Source organism: Eublepharis macularius, chromosome 8 (assembly GCF_028583425.1).
Source record: "Eublepharis macularius isolate TG4126 chromosome 8, MPM_Emac_v1.0, whole genome shotgun sequence".
NCBI classification, from domain to species: Eukaryota; Metazoa; Chordata; class Lepidosauria; order Squamata; family Eublepharidae; genus Eublepharis; species Eublepharis macularius.
This window is the reverse complement of record NC_072797.1, coordinates 4,249,921-4,266,930: the sequence shown is the minus strand read 5'-3', so window position 1 is coordinate 4,266,930 and position 17,010 is coordinate 4,249,921. Positions and strand designations below refer to the sequence as shown.

Sequence of the window (17,010 nt, the reverse complement as noted above, 5' to 3'; positions counted from 1 at the left end):
GCCTCCCTATTGGCTATCTTGACCCCAGCTTTGCCCAGATACGGCGCAGCCCGAGGAACCAGCCAATCGCCGCCTTACCAGGAAGTCTCCACGGTGGGGGCGGGCGAGTGAAGCCTTGACGCGGTGCTTCCTGGGAGTTGAAGTGCGGCCCTCCGCCGAGAGGCTTTCAGGACGCACTACAACTCCCGTGAGGAAGTGCGCCCCAACAGGAGGGAGGCGGGTAGGCATTCGGGGAACTACGATCCCCATCGTCCCTCGTGGCTGGTTGCTACGGGTCGGGAGCGGGGACAAGAAGACCTCAAAGTGGGGGGCTTGTACCTGCTGAAGGAGGATGGAGGACAAGGCCGGGCGCGGCAGCATGAAGCCCCAGCTGGACAAGCTCACCCTGGGGGTCATCCGCATCTTAGGTAAGCCGGAGGGGGCCGGAGCTCAGGGTCGGGGGGGGGGGCCTGAGTTGGCATGACAACGGTCAGGAGAAGCACCAGCTGGCGTGCGGTTGCCAACCTCCAGGAGGGACCGGGAGATCTCCCGGGATGATTATTGAGCTCCAGGTTGGCTATATCCGGCTGCTTTGGAGGGTGGATTCTATGGTATTATATCTATGGTCTCTCCCCAAACCCTGCCCCCCCTTAAGGCTGCACACTCAAAATCTCCAGGAATTTCCCAACCTGGAGCTGGCAACCGTAGCAGAAAGCCGAGGCCGTTGCAGAAAATGGCTCTGCTTCCTTCCTTGCAAGATCAGAGCCCCCTGCAAAGCGTGGAAGCTGCACCACGTGAACCAGGCTTGGCAGCAGCATCCCTCTGACCCATGCACGGCCCATTAAGGCTGCGTGGATGCATGTTCGAAAACTTCAAGGCAGCATGCATCATCCTCCCCTCTTCCCCAGTTTAGCCCTGTTAGGTAGGTCACCCACTGAGCTTCTCAGCAGAGGGGGATCTGGAGCTGGGTTGCTTATTCTGAGACTCTAACCGTTATACCACACTCCCTTTTTCAAAGCTTGGAACTCCAGGGGTGCAAGTTAAAGCATCCCCAGGAAGGAAGGATGCAGATTGGGCCCATAGTGCTGGGGAAGGAGGGTTAACTCTTCTCCCTGCACAGTTACTGTGGTCGGAAGCAGCCACTCTGGGCCCCTTTGAGCCTGTATAGGGAAAGTTGCTCCTCTTCGGGCCTGCTCGGCTTCCCTACTGGGGCTTAAACCAGCTCATTCCTGATCAGAGCAGTGGAGCAAGAAATGTGTGTAATACCCCTTCCTCAGCCTCAGGGCCCCGATCCCTACCAGTCCACCTCTTCACACACACACACCCCTGACAGCTTGTTTTAAAGATCCAAATGACACACCTGGGTTTCAGCCTACACAGTTCCTGTGCTGTCTACTGTTTGGGCTCTCGAGAAGGTTCTTCGAGGCCATGACTGCTTCCGTTGGAGGTCCCGATTCAAGGACCTGGTGCTTGACGTGGCCACACTGTGAATTTCCTTAGGAAGATTTTCTCCATTTCTCTGTCTCATTCCTAGACTACCCCGCCCCAATGACAAAGGAACTCTTTTCCTTTTTATAGAAGCTTCTCCAGGAGTGACCGAAGTTACATTTGTCGAGAAGGAACCAGCAGAGCGCCACTCCATTGTTTCGTGGGAGCAGGTAGGTGGGAGTTTATTTGTGGGTAATTTGGAGGAGAAGTTTCACATCATGGACTGGCATGGATTGATCAGAACTGTATGCCTTGAGGCTGTGCTGTTTTCTCGGCCTATGTAACTGCCTTTGGGGCTGGTTCAGAAGGGCAAAGCTGTTGTAACGGACCCATCCGGACTCTTTGCTCTTTCCAGCCTTCTTAGGTCACCTTCCCCCAGGTGGCCCTTATTTCTCCTGAGTTGATTGCTGCCGGTAAGCCATGGGAGCTGCAGGGATCCTAAGAAAACTGTGTATTGCCAGACGTGCCTCTAGGAGATCTAAATAAAGCCTCGGGGGTGTTTTGAGCTATAAGCCCATAGGAGGCAGCCGTGTTCTTCTGTTGCAGATAAAATAAACAGAGGTCTCGTATCGCTGGTTGTTGTGGGTTTTCCGGGCTGTATTGCCGTGGTCTTGGCATTGTAGTTCCTGACGTTAGCATATCAAGTACCAATCCATATGCAAAAGACCCTCCTCAGGATACAGTGAAGCCTCCCGCCATTAGCATTCCACACCCTGGGAAACTCTTACAGGATGACTCAGCCCGAACCCACCTTCCTGAGTAGATACAAATGACCTGCCAGCATCTTTTCCACACTGTGACACTGAGAGATCTCTGTCTTTTGGTGCTACACCTCTGAAGATGCCAGCCACAGCTGCTGGCGAAACGTCAGGAACTACAATGCCAAGACCACGGCAATACAGCCCGGAAAACCCACAACAACCATCGTTCTCCGGCCGTGAAAGCCTTCGACAATACGTCTCGTATCGCCTTTATGAATACAAATCAGTTTTTATTCTCGCATAAGCTGTTGTGGACTAGAGCCCTTTTTTTAAAAAGTTTCACTTTATGCTGGGAAGAGGAAATGAATGCAGAAGAACGATATTGCTAGATCAGACCCCATGGGGCCTCCTTATCCAGTGTTCCGTTTTCAACAACGGTCAGCCAGATTTATTGAGGAAGCTTGCAAGCAAGGCCCTTCCCTGTTTTCTGTCCCCAACACCCTGGTATTCGGAGAGATGCTGCCTCTGGAGACAGAGGGGAGCCAAGCCATTGTGCTATCACAGCTATTAACCATGAAGCAAGCGTTCTCCATAAACTCATCTAATTCTTTGGCTTTTAAATAGCCCTCTCACGTAGCGTCTGTCGCGACATCTTTTTAGCTCTAAATTTCTCACGGTAAATATGCATTGTGTGAAGTAGTGATTCCAGAGCCTGTGGTATCCGCCTGCTGCAGCCAAAATAACAGAATTTGCAGTATTTACATTTAAAATTTGCGAACGATTTTCTTCTCAAGTATGAGTTTCGTTAGTCTGTAAGAGTCTTGCAGTGCTTTTAAATGCTAACCATTAGTCTTTACGATGATGCAAAACTCTCTGATAAATTTAATATTAATAAGTGAATTGCCTTGACCTGGATAACCCAGGCAAGTCTGGTGTCATCGGATCTCAGAAGCTAAGCAGGGTCGGCCTTGGTTCCTAGTTGGATGGGAAACCTCCAAGGAAGACCAGGGTTGCAGAGGCAGGCAATGGTAAACCACCTCTGTTAGAGCCAAGCTACAAGAGACGAATCACATGAAGAGGAGCACGTGAAGGGAGCAGGGCCAGATCGACAGTGGGGTGGGGGGGGGGTAGTCTGCCCCTGGCACCGCCAAAGAAGGGGTGCTGGGCACAGCTGCCAGCCGCCAGGAGCACGCCAGCAGCAGCTCAGGCAGCTGAACAGAGGGGGGAGGCCGCCCGCACCATTCGCCTGCCCCGCAAGACAGGGAGCATGCGGCAAGCCGGCCGCCCCCTCAGTGGGGCAGGCGAATGGCACGGGTGGCCTCCCAGCCACCCACACTGTCGCCGCCAGCTCCACAGCGCACCATGCGCCGGGGCAGCCAGCTTGCCACGCTGGTGGCACATTCCACCCCTGCGTGATGCCATCACAGAAATGACGTCATCATGCAGCTCCAGGAGCGCATGCACGCAGGGGCCAGACTTGGGTTGCCCTGGGCGCCGGCAACCCTAGATCCAGCCCTGGACGGGAGTTGCAATGTTAGCCGGGATACTGAGTTTTAAAAGAGATCAGGCTTTGTCAATCTCCCCTCTCTACAGAGCCAAGGAGATCCCTGCTGGGAGGGTTTGTTAATTTCCTCTTTGCCTCCTGAAGGCTCGGTCAGTTTCACCTCCCCTTCTAAGAGGCAAAGAGGAAATAAACCTTCTGAGCAGCTATCTGTAGAGAGGGGAAATTGACGAAGCCTTCCAATCTCTTCTAAAACCCAGCTTCCCAGCTAACATTGCGACTCCCTTCACGTGCTCCTCCTCGTGTAATCCGTCTCTTGTAGTTTGGCTCTCAGTCTCTTGCCTTGAAAACCCCACTAGGGGTCGCCATAAGTCAGCTATGATTTGATGGCCTTTTCCGCCACCAATAAATGAATTGGTTTTTACACTTCATCATTTCTTCACCTGGTTTGTATTCTGCTCCTTTACTCTGCTCATTGCGGAGCACTTTCTTAGGCTAGAGGAAGGCTCCACAGTGAGCTGAGCATACTGGTAGGATCCGGCCCCTGATTCTTCCAGGATGCAAAGCTCCAAACCCTTCAGCCTTTCCTTTTAGGGGAAGTGAGCCAATCCTTTTGGTTGCCCAGTTCTTTGTCATTCCTTTTTCTTCAATAGGGACCAGCCGAGATTCCCGTGATGTACACAGCAGTAGCCAAATCCTGCCTAATAGCTCAGGATATCGCTGTCTGATATTTAATCTCACCTCTGGTGGTTCAGTGCATAATGGCAGGAGTGCCTGACCGCTGGATCCGGCCTCTAAGCAGTCCTAACTTGCAGCCTCTCACGTGTTTATCAGAAAGTTTCACTAAGCGTTTCCCATGGAAGGAAAGTTAAAACCTGTTTTTAAAAGATGTGAGCTGCTTTTCCTCTCTTCTATGCCATCTTTATGGTTCGTTAGCACCCATTCCCCCCTGCTCCCAGCTAGCTTATTTTTCATGCAAAAGGGAGATTAGAAGGATTTTGAGATGCCTGTTATTAAAGGATCTGAGAACCGCCCTCTCGCTCAGCTCTTCCTGGAATCATGCAACCATGTAATATAGGGGAAAAACAGAAGAAATACAGAAATCTGACCTTTTTGCCTTTTGCTTCCCCCCGGAGCCGCTTCACGTAGTTCACTCACTCCTTCTCTTCGTGCTGCTACTGAGGGTATACTATTTGGGTCTGCTTCCGGAAGGCAGAATTTTAGGGGGTCTGTAATCCAGGATGTCAAAGAATTCAAGAGAGCAGTGACATCAGACAGTTTGGCAGAAGGGGGAGGCAAAGCCCGCCGAGGTCGGCCTGATTGGTGCGAAGTTCTAGTTACAACAGGGGTCAGACTTGACATAGGCCTGCTGGAATGCCAGCGGAACAACAGTCTGGGCACTGGGTGGACGCTTCTGGCACTCGGCGCGATTCATCTGGGCGGAAGAGCAAAGCACCAGCTCTTTCAGGGACCGCGCTGCAGACCAGAGACAGGCAATAGAGTCTGCAAGAATGGATAACGCCGGGGCGATCAAGTCATCGCTGCCCTGGTGTGCTTTCTTTTCTCCCACTGTGGCTTCTAAATCGAACAGGATTTGTGGGTTTTTCCGACCCAGCCAAAGCCCATTTCCGCGAGGCAGTAGTATAACGGTTCAGGCTCCAGTCCCTCCCACTGTTCCCCAGAAATCTGCCCCTTTTTTTGCCTGCCAAGGATGCCAACAGTTTTTTCAAGAGTGGTAGCATTTTTCGTTCTTCCAGATTTGGCTCCCGAAACCTATGGGTGGAAACACCTTGTGCATGCATGTCAATGCCCACACATGAGCTTTAAGACAGTTGGCAGAGCATGGCCTGCCATTTCTCACAACGCCTATCTACAGCCATGGGGAGGGGGCCAGGGCAGAGCATCTGCTTGGCATGCAAGAGGTGCCAGGTTCCATTCCCAGCATCTCCAGTGAAAACAGTCTGGGTAGCGGGTGATGTGAAAGACCTGCTGGAAATCTTGGAGAGTCTGAGCAAACGATACTGACCTTGATGGATTGACGGTGTGATTCAGGATAAGGCAGCTTTGTGTGTTCAACAGATATTCTATTGTTGTTTGAAGATGCACAGGAAAAGCTATAGCCGGGTACGTGCACATAGTACACAGAAGGCAGAGCGGTACGTATTGTTACAAGCCTGTCCCACCCTTACTCTGTGACATTTTGGAGGGTTTGCGCCAGTGGCACGACTACACACAGCACTTGTAGCCTGACCCGTCTCGTGTCAATAGTGGAGGCGATGATGTGGTACTGCAGTTAAAGGGTCAAACTAGGATCTGGCGGCCCTGGGTTCAAATCCCCATTCTGCTATGGAATTGCAACTGCTCTCTGGGATGCAGAGATTACTTTCCCCGGAGAACTTTGGAGGTGGGCTGTTTAGGGTTGCCAGCTCCAGGTTGGGAAATTCCTGGAGATTTGGGGGCGGGGTGCAGCCTGGTTGAAAAGGGGGAGGACCTCAGCAGGATATAATGCCATCAAGTCCAGCCGTTTTCTCCAGGGGACCTAGAGATCAGTTGTAATTATAGAAGCTCTCCAGCCATCACCAGGAGATGGGCAACCTTAACTGGTGCTGTACCCCTGCTGAAGTCCCTCCCTTCCCCCAAAACCTGCCCTCTCCAAGCTCCACCTCCAAATCCCCAGGAATTTCTCAACCCAGATTTGGCAGCCCTTGCAGGAGCGGACACCACGGGAACATCTTAGCAGCCTGGCCTACAGCCAGAAATGCTTAGGCAAAAGCGGGGTGGCCCCCTCTTCTCTGTGCACATCAGACAGAAATGAAATGGGTGATGCTTTCCCCATAGCTGTATTGCCATGCTTGGATAAGCTTTGCCTGTTCAACTTCTGTCTGTTGCGCAGCTCTTAAAGCCACGGGCCCCCTGCCAGAGAACGAAAAGTGTCAACGCTGCCTATACAGGACAGGGCCCTACTCACCCACTGAGTGTATCCAGAATTAAGCTGGCCTTCTTTGCACCAAGGCCAAAGCAAAAGACGCCCATACAGCAATCGAAAACCAGCTCAAAAGAAGGCCCCCGGCTCCCTCAGCAAGCCAGAAACATTCTCAGTTGGTCCAGTTGCCCAGAATGGCCTCTGTGAGCAAAGCCGTAGATAAAGCTGACCCGGGTCCTCCGCTGCTCGGGGGTCACGGCTTTCCAAGCCCACAGCTCTGGGGTTTTGAGTTATGGAATCCCTGGAATGCTTCCAAAATAGCTCAACTCCTTGGTGAGTTTTCCAGCTGCATTTCTGTTGACGTGAACTGCCCCACAGTGGAACCTGGGGCATCTGCTGCCAGAGAGGGTCTGTCATTTACTCACAGGGTTGCACTCTCAGTCTATCCGTCCAGTCCAGTTTTATCTTTGCAAATAAGAGAGTCTTCCAAAGAGCTAGGGGAGGAGGGTGTAGATTTTTATTTTCACTGTGGTAGCTAAGCACACCCCTGTGCAAGCACCGAGTCATTACTGACCCATGGGGGGGACATCGCACCACGACATTTTCTTGGCAGACTTCTTGTTACGGGGTGGTTTGCCATTGCCTTCCCCAGTCATCTACACTTTACCCCCAGGAAACTGGGTACTCATTTTACCAACCTCGGAAGGATGGACAGCTGAGTCAACCTTGAGCCGGCTCCTGGAACCCAGCTTCTGCCAGGATCGAACTCAGGTCGGAAGCAGAGCTCAGGCTGCAATACTGCAGCTTACCACTCTGCGCCACGGGGCTCTTTGTATTGTATTGCACAAATAATACTTGCTTCTTTTTTTTTTTAACTTTCCGTTTTCTGGTCCCAATATCTTGCAAGCTCGTCCCATATCCAGGGCTCTCTTGCGTGCACAAAGGGGCCGTCAGAAAGAGATCGGTCATATGGCATCTCACAGCCCCGTATGTGCGGAGCTGTTCTGTGGAGCCAGTTCACACCTTCGGGGTGTGGGAATGCAAGTGACCTACCTGTACATGAGTCAGATTTACATGAACACGTGAAGTTGCCCCTATACTGAATCAGAGCATCAATCCGTCAAGGTCAGTCTCGTCTACGCTGACTGTCAGCGTCTCTCCAGGGTCTCAGGCAGAGGTGTCAGATCTTGACAGATCAATCCCCAAGCACTTCGCTGCACCACTCTTGTGTACAAGTAAAAGTTACTTTATTGAAGAGAAATATCAGTATCAAGAATGTCGGACAGGCTGATTGGCAGAAGTGACGCAAGGTTAATTATAGGGGGGTGTTCCCGTCCTTGGGAAAGAGGGTCCATTAGGGTTTTGGCGCTAAGTGTCCAGGATCTAGGAGAGGAGGGAGAAAAGGGGGGGATGAGCTCACCCCACTTCTCAGGGAGTGCGATGCGGCTCCGACTGGAACTCCAAGGCCACGTTCTCAAGCCGGCCAAAAGCAAAACACCTGCGAGATAAGCAGCTAACAGCCAAGCAACAACTGTCTTCTCTTTGCATATTCTCAGAGGTTCCGAACATTATGCAGAAAGACACTCCTGGCAGATATGCTGGGGCGTATCTGACAAGAGGCCTTTCACATCGCCTACCATCTGATAACTGGAGAGGCCGGGGATTGAACCTGGGGCCTTTTGCGTCCCAAGCAAGTGGTCTTTGACACAGCCACAGACCCTTTAAGCACCCTCCCACCCAAGCTTCATCAGGGATCTGGGTAGATAGTATATACTCTGGCTAACGTTCCTGCCGCTGCTAAGGTGATGGGGATGGGGGGGCTGTGCGACCCGGCAGGCCCCCCTGCACCCCCCCCCCCATCACTTGACCATATTCGGCGTGGACGGTCCTTTTGACCCTCTGCTCTTCTCCCCGCTCTGGCTTTCTGCAGAGGAATGCCTGCGTGCTGCCAGAGGATTTGAAGAATTTCTACCTGATGATGGATGGCTTCCAGCTGACGTGGAGCGTGAAGATGGACGGTCAGCTTGCCTTGCGCCTTCTATGTCTGTGCCTGTTTCCTCCCAGGAAGGGGTTGCTTTCTGAACTCGCCGCCCGCTGGCATCCTCCACCCATCTAATCCCCTCTGCAGTTTAAACCAGACCCCTTGGGCAGCGGCCCTCTCTTGTGGAGGGGAAGTATTCTGCCTGAAACCCTAGCAAGCGCTTTGCTAGCAGGGGCAAGAGAGTACAGGACTCAAAACAGCCCAAAACCTGACCCGGTAGGGGGCTCCTGAACAGTAGCAGCGTTTTCGCAACGGAGGCCGTTCCATGGGGTGGGGGCCTCTCACACACTGGAGGCAGGGGCTGGAGCGCGATTCGTTGGGAATCCAGATTCCCTTCACTCTACAGAAACTTGGACACAGTGGCCTAGAAGGTCCCTTCCAGCACTCAGATTAAGATCAGCAACCAATCTCGCTCATCATCCAATCCTGCCCCCAGCAGTCAGCTAGTTACTGCGGCCTTCCCCTGATGTTGCCTCCTGGAACTGGGATTAAGAGGGTCACCTTGAGCTTGGATCAGTCGAGGAACCCCGGAGCCCTCCCTATTCAGCCACCTAAGACCGCCAGCCCCCATTGCCCATATCGTCTCTTTGGAGGGGCAAGACTTCTGCAGGGTCTGTGCCTGGGGCCTTTCTGAATGCTGCTTCCTTGCACGTGAGGGGCAGAGCTTGCTGGCTGATGAGGAAGCAGACGGGGCAGAGACGGGGGGCGTCTCGATGGCTCAGCAAGCACCGCTCCTCACCTCTGCTGCCACCAAAGCTCCTCCCCCCCCCGCCCCGCAATGCCATTTCCAGGCCTCCTCAGCCAGAGGAAGGCCTCCTGGGGCACCATAAGGTAGGCTAGCAGGACCAGGCCCGTGGCGTTTTTGAAATAGGAAAATCCCAAGATTAACATGGGAGCAGCCTCCCAACATGGGGACTCTGTTCTATCTAGTTGAGCCCTGCCCAAGCTATTTCCACAGCACTAAAGGTCTTTCACTCATTGGGGCACCATTTCAGAAGCGACTTGATGGCACAAAACACACACCCAAAGGCCAGAAGGGACTTTTTTTTAAAAGGCAACGAAAGCTGAGGTTCTCCAGGACCCGAATTCTGCCCACTGCCACTTCTGCCAGTTTTCTGTGCCCTTGAAGCCTCCTGGCCTTTGCACAGCTCTCCCGGCTCAGCAACCCCGTGTCCACTGTCTCTTGCAGATAACCCCATACCACTGGGCTCCATGACGATCAATGGCATCTCCAAGCTGAACCGCCTGGGCACGGCGCCGGTTTACGCCTTACCCAACATGCCAACTCTTGCCGACTTGGAGGACACAGACGAGGAGGGAGGTAGCGTCTCCTTGGCTGTAAGGCTCCTTGGTTCCCCTCCCCCATAAAAACATGTCCCGTGTTGATGTTTCTTTCCTAGACCTCTCTTCGTCGCACTCCATTTATCAGAACGATCGTTCATCTGTGTATTTTGACGTTTCTTCCGTGCGTGTCCAAGGCTCTGGGACTGATGCTAGTTTTTTAATGTCCTTTTTTTCCCAGAAAAAGGAAACCAGGAACAGCCAGAAAAGCCTCATTTGGACTCCCGTAGTCTGATCTTTGAGTTAGACCCGTGCGGCGGGAATGGGAAGGTCTGCCTCGTGTACAAGAACACCAAACCAGGTACAGTCCAAAGATGGGCTGCTCATTTCATTGCAGGCCTTCAGCGCCCGTTGGGTTGGCCACTGTAACCTTCTGACACACTGCCCCGCACCATAACCCCCCCCCCTTCACAGGTTCTGGGCTACACAGGCAGTGCAGAGCAGGCCCAATTCATCTCCTCTCTAGTCGCTATTTATCAAGTAGGGAGCCCTGACTCAAATATACACAGGGTGCCCTCTCTTCTCTCCCTGTGTGTACCCCAGAGGATGCTTCGTTCAACAAATGAACAACTTTTGGTGGTCCCTGGCCCAAGGGAGGCCCGCCTGGCCTCAACCAGAGCCAGGGCCTTTTCGGTCCTGGCACCGACCTGGTGGAACTCTCTGTCTGAGGAAACCAGGGCCCGGCGGGATTTGTTATCTTTCCGCCGGGCCTGTAAGACAGAGATGTTCCACCAGGCATATGGTGGAGGCTCGGCTGGGCCACATAAAAGATCTGTCCACCACCCTGTATGTGGCCCAGGTTGAAGCGCAGCATTTTACTGTCATTTTATAGTCAGCACCTGAGGAGAATGCTTTACTGTATAATGTGTTTTAATATTCTATTTATGTAATGTTTTAATGTTTTATTTTTGTAGCATTAAGTCTTTAAGTTGTATTGTATGAAATGGAAATGTTGTATTCCACCCTGAGCCTGCCTGGCAGGGAGGGCGGACTAAAAAATCAAATAAATAAATAAACAGATTTCATTGGACATGACAGCCAGTTCCCTAAATTTACTACCCCTCACTCATCTACAGCGGAGGGCTGTAGGAGTAAGGGAACTCAATATTTATTTCCATTATTTGCCACCACCCTTTTAGTTCATCACATATCTTAGCTGTGACCAGAATGATTTGCGTTTGTGTATTATTTATAATGAACCCACATGCAACCATCCAGCCAGGGATAAACAGACGGGGATACGGAAGAGTTAAAGATGTATTTGATTAACAATATAACGAGTGACATTCACTGATCAAAGTACAGCAATGAACAGCAGTTAGGACATTCAGTGGAAGAGGTACAAATAAGGTACGGTAGCAGAAATTTGAAAAACAACCATAAAGCCAAGCACAGAGATTAAATCTTTCTGAAACACACCGTAACTAATTTATAGTGTAGCAACGTGGAAACTTCCTAGAAGGCGTATGTCTATATCAGCTGACTGGGTGGTACTGAATAAGGCTGTTTCGTGATTCCTGGGATAGTTCGGCATACTGTACTGTTTTAATTAATTTTAATTATCTTTTACAAACTGTGATAATGGCTTTAACTGTTTATTAGTCGATGTTTGGTAAATTTTGACGGCCCATGGTTATAGACAATAAACTCTTTGGACAGTATATCAGCTGACAGTACCCAACAGAGTAGCATATAGTCCCTGTCTCTACCAATGCATCTCTCTGAGCTACTTCTTACAACCCCGACCTATAATCTGGGTACAAAGCCCTCCTGAATAATTCAGTTTTGCAGCGTTTGTGGAAAGTCAGGAGAGTGGGGGCTCTCCTGACCTCCTCAGGCAGGCTATTCCGTAAGGTGGGAGCTATATCATTCGAGGACTTAAGATGCAATAAGGATATGAGACTTCAATAAAACCTGAGATTTTGATCCATAAATGGTTACATGGAAAATTCAATACCAGTTTGAGTGAGTCAGACACAGGCATGCGTTATTCTCTGCCGGTGGGAGGTTCACTGTTGCTATTTATCTCAATTCCAGTGGTTGCCCCGGATTCTGAGATCTGGTTTCTGGACAGAGCCCTCTACTGGCATTTTCTAACCAAAACCTTCACCGCCTACTACCGTCTCTTGATCACCCACCTGGGGCTCCCGCAGTGGCAGTACGCCTTCACCAGCTACGGGATCAGCCCCCAGGCAAAGGTGAGTGAGCCACAAACGCCTTTTGCTGCCCTACTGCATAATCAAGGAAGTCCTACAGCTGAGAAGCCTCATCCAGATTCAGTCACACCTCCATCATTCAAGACTTGCAGAAGTCGCCACGTGTCCTACAAGACCCTTGAGCAAAGGTCGTTGAGGAGAATTTTCCATCCTCCTCCACTGCAGCCTACAGAGCCCCACCCCAATTATTTTCCCATGGATCAGTTGGCCCCCAGGAATAGTATAGGGGGTCAGAGCAAGGGGCTGCAGTAGAAAGGGATTATCGGCGGAAGTTGCTGCCATTCTTTCCAACAATGGAAGTACCATCATCAGAAACAATAATAATAACTGCTGTTATATACCGCTCTTCTAGATAGATTAGTGCCTTACCCAGAGCGGTGAACAAGTAAGTGTTATTATTATCCCCACAATGCAGCTGGGCTGAGAGGACTGGTTAACCCAAGGCCACCTACTGAGCTCATGGCAGCAGTGGGATTTGAACCAGTAGAGTGCTGATTTGCAGCCAAACTACTTAACCACGGTGCACGTGACTCATGCCAGGATAGTATTTATGGGAGGTAGAACTCCAGATAGCATGGAACCTAAAATCCCGAGTATCTCAGAGCAGGAAGGAGAAAGAGCTGTGATCTAGGAAGCTGCTAGTTCTAATCTCACCTTAGCCCCAAATGTACTAGACAAGCCGTACTCTGGCAGGCCTAAGCCCCCAACCCCCCGGTCTGCAGCTTGCCCATAATGTATGGCCTGTACGGCTGCTGTTTTCCCAAAGAGGAAAAGGCACACTGAAGATGAATCCCCGATCTCCCAGGGTCCTGCTTTGCTCCTTTTATCTAAGCTGTCATTCCAGCCCATGGCTGCCTGGCCAGCTGTGTTCCCCGGGAGCCAGGAATTTCTCCTGCCCTGCTCCTCAGACGCTCCTTTAACTAGAGACGCTGGGGATTGAACTTGGGACCTGGCACCTCTCCAGTCGGTCCTTGACTGCTGAGGTCACAGAGCTACATTCCTGGGTGCACGCCCTGTACTCCCCAGGCAGACAAGCTGGCTGCCCGACCTTGAGACTGTCCCACCCGGCTCTGCCACATGCGGCTTTTCGGTCAGCAGTTCAACTCGGCTGCATCGGCAAGAAGGCAGCTCATCTGGACAGGCGGCTGCGGGCTGGAGCTCTCCTCTGCCTCCAGCTGTCCTTTGGGATCCCAGCGCTGAGCCCTCGGCTGGGCGGGGATTCCTGCAGCCGCTCTGCCTCCTGGCCCAAGGGGTCATTCCACACCACATCTGAGTGCTTCGCCTGAAGGGCGTCTCCTCCGTTTGCCCTCCTGCCCGTTTTGCTCACCTACCAATCAATCATTTATTACAGTCGCAAGACCAGCGATAGACAGACAGATAGACAGACAGACAGACACCACTAACTATAAAACTCACTTCATTAATTCACTTCCCAGCAATTGACATTTCGATGTATTGTCGAAGGCTTTCACGGCCGGAGAACGATGGTTGTTGTGGATTTTCCGGGCTGTATGGCTGTGGTCTTGGCGTTGTAGTTCCTGATGAGCTGTGACTGGCATCTTCAGAGGTGTAGCACCAAAAGACAGAGATCTCTCAGTGCTACACCTCTGAAGATGCCAGCCACAGCTGCTGGCGAAACGTCAGGAACTACATCGCCAAGACCACGGCTATACAGCCCGGAAAACCCACCACAACCAATTGACGTTTCCTTCATTAAGTGATTCTGCTTCCTGAGTACCGTCACACAGAATTTTGCAACTGCATAAGAGACAGTTCTCTGACTATCCTCTAAAATGGTTTGAATTTATAAAGCAGTGGAATAATTAATTGTATCCTATCTTCTTGATAGAATTCGCAGTGTAAAAGTATGTGTGTGATATTTTCAACCATTTTATTCGAACAGGGACAGCAACGCTGTTGCAAAGGCAGGTGAGAGAATCTCCCATGCAAAAGTGCAGAGGGGGGATGCATCAACTCGTGCTCTAGAGAAGGCCCATCTACATCTTTCGTTTGTAAAATCCGAAAGATATGGGGATGTGGTGTAACTCAGTTCTTTTTTTAGGCTCACCTACGCTTTGACTGCCTCCCCCTTTTCCTCTTGCTTTTTCTCTGAGCCTTGCAAAGCGATCAGCCCCGTGGAGCTGGCAAAAAAATTAGTAGGGGGTGGTGCCAGATGAGGGGTGAAAAGAGGGGGAAATGAAGCAAAAGGAAAGCAGAACCTCTGTCGCAAAAGCCGACGTTGCTTCTGCCGCTGTGCCTCTTGGTTCCCTCTTGACCCGTGCACACTCTGGGGAAGTGCTCACATTGAGAGGCCAGGCCTCCTGCGTCCAGCAGTTTTGCAACACAGCCGTGGTAGCTGAAGGGCCGGCAGCACCCCTGGTCCGAGATCCCTTCTGCCTTAAATATTCTGGAGCATCCAGGGGAAGCACAAGATTGCAGTGTTCCCCTCCAGACAACGTCCCCAATAGAAAAGTCTGCTTGGGTACCTGCCCTCTTTGTGTTCATCTGCAGGTTCTTTCCTCCTCCTCATTTAATTCCTGTTTTCCAGCAATGGTTCAACATGTACAAACCGATCACCATCAACACGGCACAGCTCTCGGAGGAGACGGATTCCTTTGTGAACAAGCTGGACCCCAGCAAGATTTTTAAAAGCAAGAACAAAACGCCGGTCATCAAGAAGAAACTGCCGACCCAGCCGCCCACCACCCCGAAAGGCCAAACGGGGGCAGCCTCCAAAACCCCATCACAGGCCGGAAGCTCCTCGAGGAGATGAGGACCCAGGGCTGACTCTCTCTTCCAGGCCACACAAAAGCACGGGAGCCCCTCAAGATACTTCGGTCCGCTCAGCCCACAGCTGCATGCCCGTGTGTGGCTAACTAGACACAGGACCCGGCACAGTCTGCAAATATTTATGTTAAACTATTTATTTAAGAAACCTCGGAGCCCTGACTTATTTATCTAATTTATATTCCACTCTTCCCTCAAGCGGGCTCAGTGTTTGGCTAGTTAGCTTCAGGACCTGCCACAGGCTCCAGATCTTTAAGTTAAAGTATTTATTTAAGAAAACTCCAAGTTCTGATGGGATTTCCTTTATGCCAGATGTGCCCGGTACTTTTCATGGCAGTGGGGGAGGTATTGCTGCGATCTTGCTACGATTGTCCGGAAAAAACCGAACACACAGCTGTAAACTCAATTTGTCCTTGTTTTTATACAGAACTATTAACAACAACAAAAACCAGAAACACCCCCGAGCCAGAGGAAATACACTTGGTGGGGGGAATGTCTTGACAGCCTGGCACACCTAATTCATTTCTTAATCCTTACATTCAGTCCCAGCCAGTTCCCAGTCGACAGCCGCTCCTATCTCTGTGTGATCTTTCTGCACCAAATCAACGTGCCAGATCCTGTAGCCCTCTGCGTTTTTTGTAGAAGGTGCATGGGGGAAGGGCTAATTTATATTGGGAGTATGGCACGGGGTGGGGTAGGGGATTAAGCTATCCAGCGTGCCATTTTCCTCCCTGGAAACATGCCCTGTGAGTCACTATTTGCCCTCTGGGGAAAGTGGCATGTACCAACTTGGGTATGTGCAACTTCCCCAGCTGGGATAAACAAAACCTCCCTGGGGTCAGTGGTGCTTGGACAAATGGTGTAGGCAGGAAGGCTTTAAAAATGCCCCTTCTGCCATAGCCCTGATCCAAATGGGGCTCCCACATCTAAGAGCCAAACTACAAGTGACGCCTGACACAGGTTGGACACTTGTCAGCTTCCCTCAAGTTTTGGCGGGAAATGTAGGCAGCTTGGCGGAATGTTGGACAAGTGACAGTTGAAAAGTCCGTTGGACAGCAGTCGGAGAGCCAAGCTGCAAGACCAGGACGCCTACATTTCCCATCAAAACTTGAGGGAAGCTGACAAGTGTCCATCCTGTGTCAAAATCAAAAAGAGTCCAGTAGCACCTTTAAGACTAACCAACTTTATTGTAGCATAAGATTTCGAGAATCACAGCTCTCATCGTCAGATGCATAATACAGAAACTGTTTCTGTACTATGCATCTGACGAAGAGAACTTGGACTCTTTTTGATTTTGCTACTACAGACTAACACGGCTAACTCCTCTGCATCTACATCCTGTGTCAGGCATCACTTGTAGCTTGGCTCGGATTTCAGGCCTTTAAAAACATTAGGAGCTGCAGAAATGAACAGCAGGCCCTGAATCAAGCATTCCCTACAACTGTGACATCTACAAGGACCTCATATGCCCAAAGCTGCCTTACATTGAGTCAGGCCATTGGTCTATCAGGGTCAGTACTGTCTACTCAGCCTAACTAGGGTCCCGGGCAGAGGAGTGTCACGTTACCCAGTACTGGTCCTTTTAATTGGAGATGCTGGGAATTGAGCGTAGGACCTTCTGCATGCCACGCTGCTCTTCCACGAAGCAACAACCAGAGTTCAGCACTTTGCCCAGAAACAGCCCCAGCTTTAGTCTCCAGCATCTCTGGTTAACGGACTTCTCCACCAATGGTGACACCCAGGAACAACGGATGCATTTTTCTGGATGCGGAGGGGGATTTGAATACCGTATCGTCAATAGCGTGACTAGCTAAGCCATCCTTTCACAAGGCACTGGGTACGCCCGCCAGAAGCCAGGTTCTTTCACTACTATCGTGGAAATCTAAGGCGGCGGTGTAGATTGAGGGGAGGGGCAGTGCAATTGACTTTAGTTGTGAATTCAATATAAATAGGACTTTTTTTCAGCTGGAATGCGGTGGAACGGAGTTCCGGAACCTCTTGAAAATGGTCACATGGCTGGTGGCCCCACCCCC

At 51.1% G+C, this 17,010-nt stretch overlaps 1 protein-coding gene across 1 annotated transcript; it reads left to right on the top strand.

Annotated features, from left to right (window-relative positions):
• The first annotated feature begins 294 nt into the window (after nt 1–294).
• TPGS2 (tubulin polyglutamylase complex subunit 2) lies at nt 295–15,334 on the top strand. The gene is made up of 7 exons (XM_054987016.1): nt 295–407; nt 1,558–1,637; nt 8,523–8,610; nt 9,823–9,954; nt 10,156–10,275; nt 12,012–12,172; nt 14,739–15,334. The coding sequence occupies exons 1-7, from the start codon at nt 332–334 to the stop codon at nt 14,961–14,963; spliced, it is 882 nt and encodes a 293-aa protein (XP_054842991.1). The 5' UTR covers nt 295–331; the 3' UTR covers nt 14,964–15,334.
• Nucleotides 15,335–17,010: the final 1,676 nt, after the last annotated feature.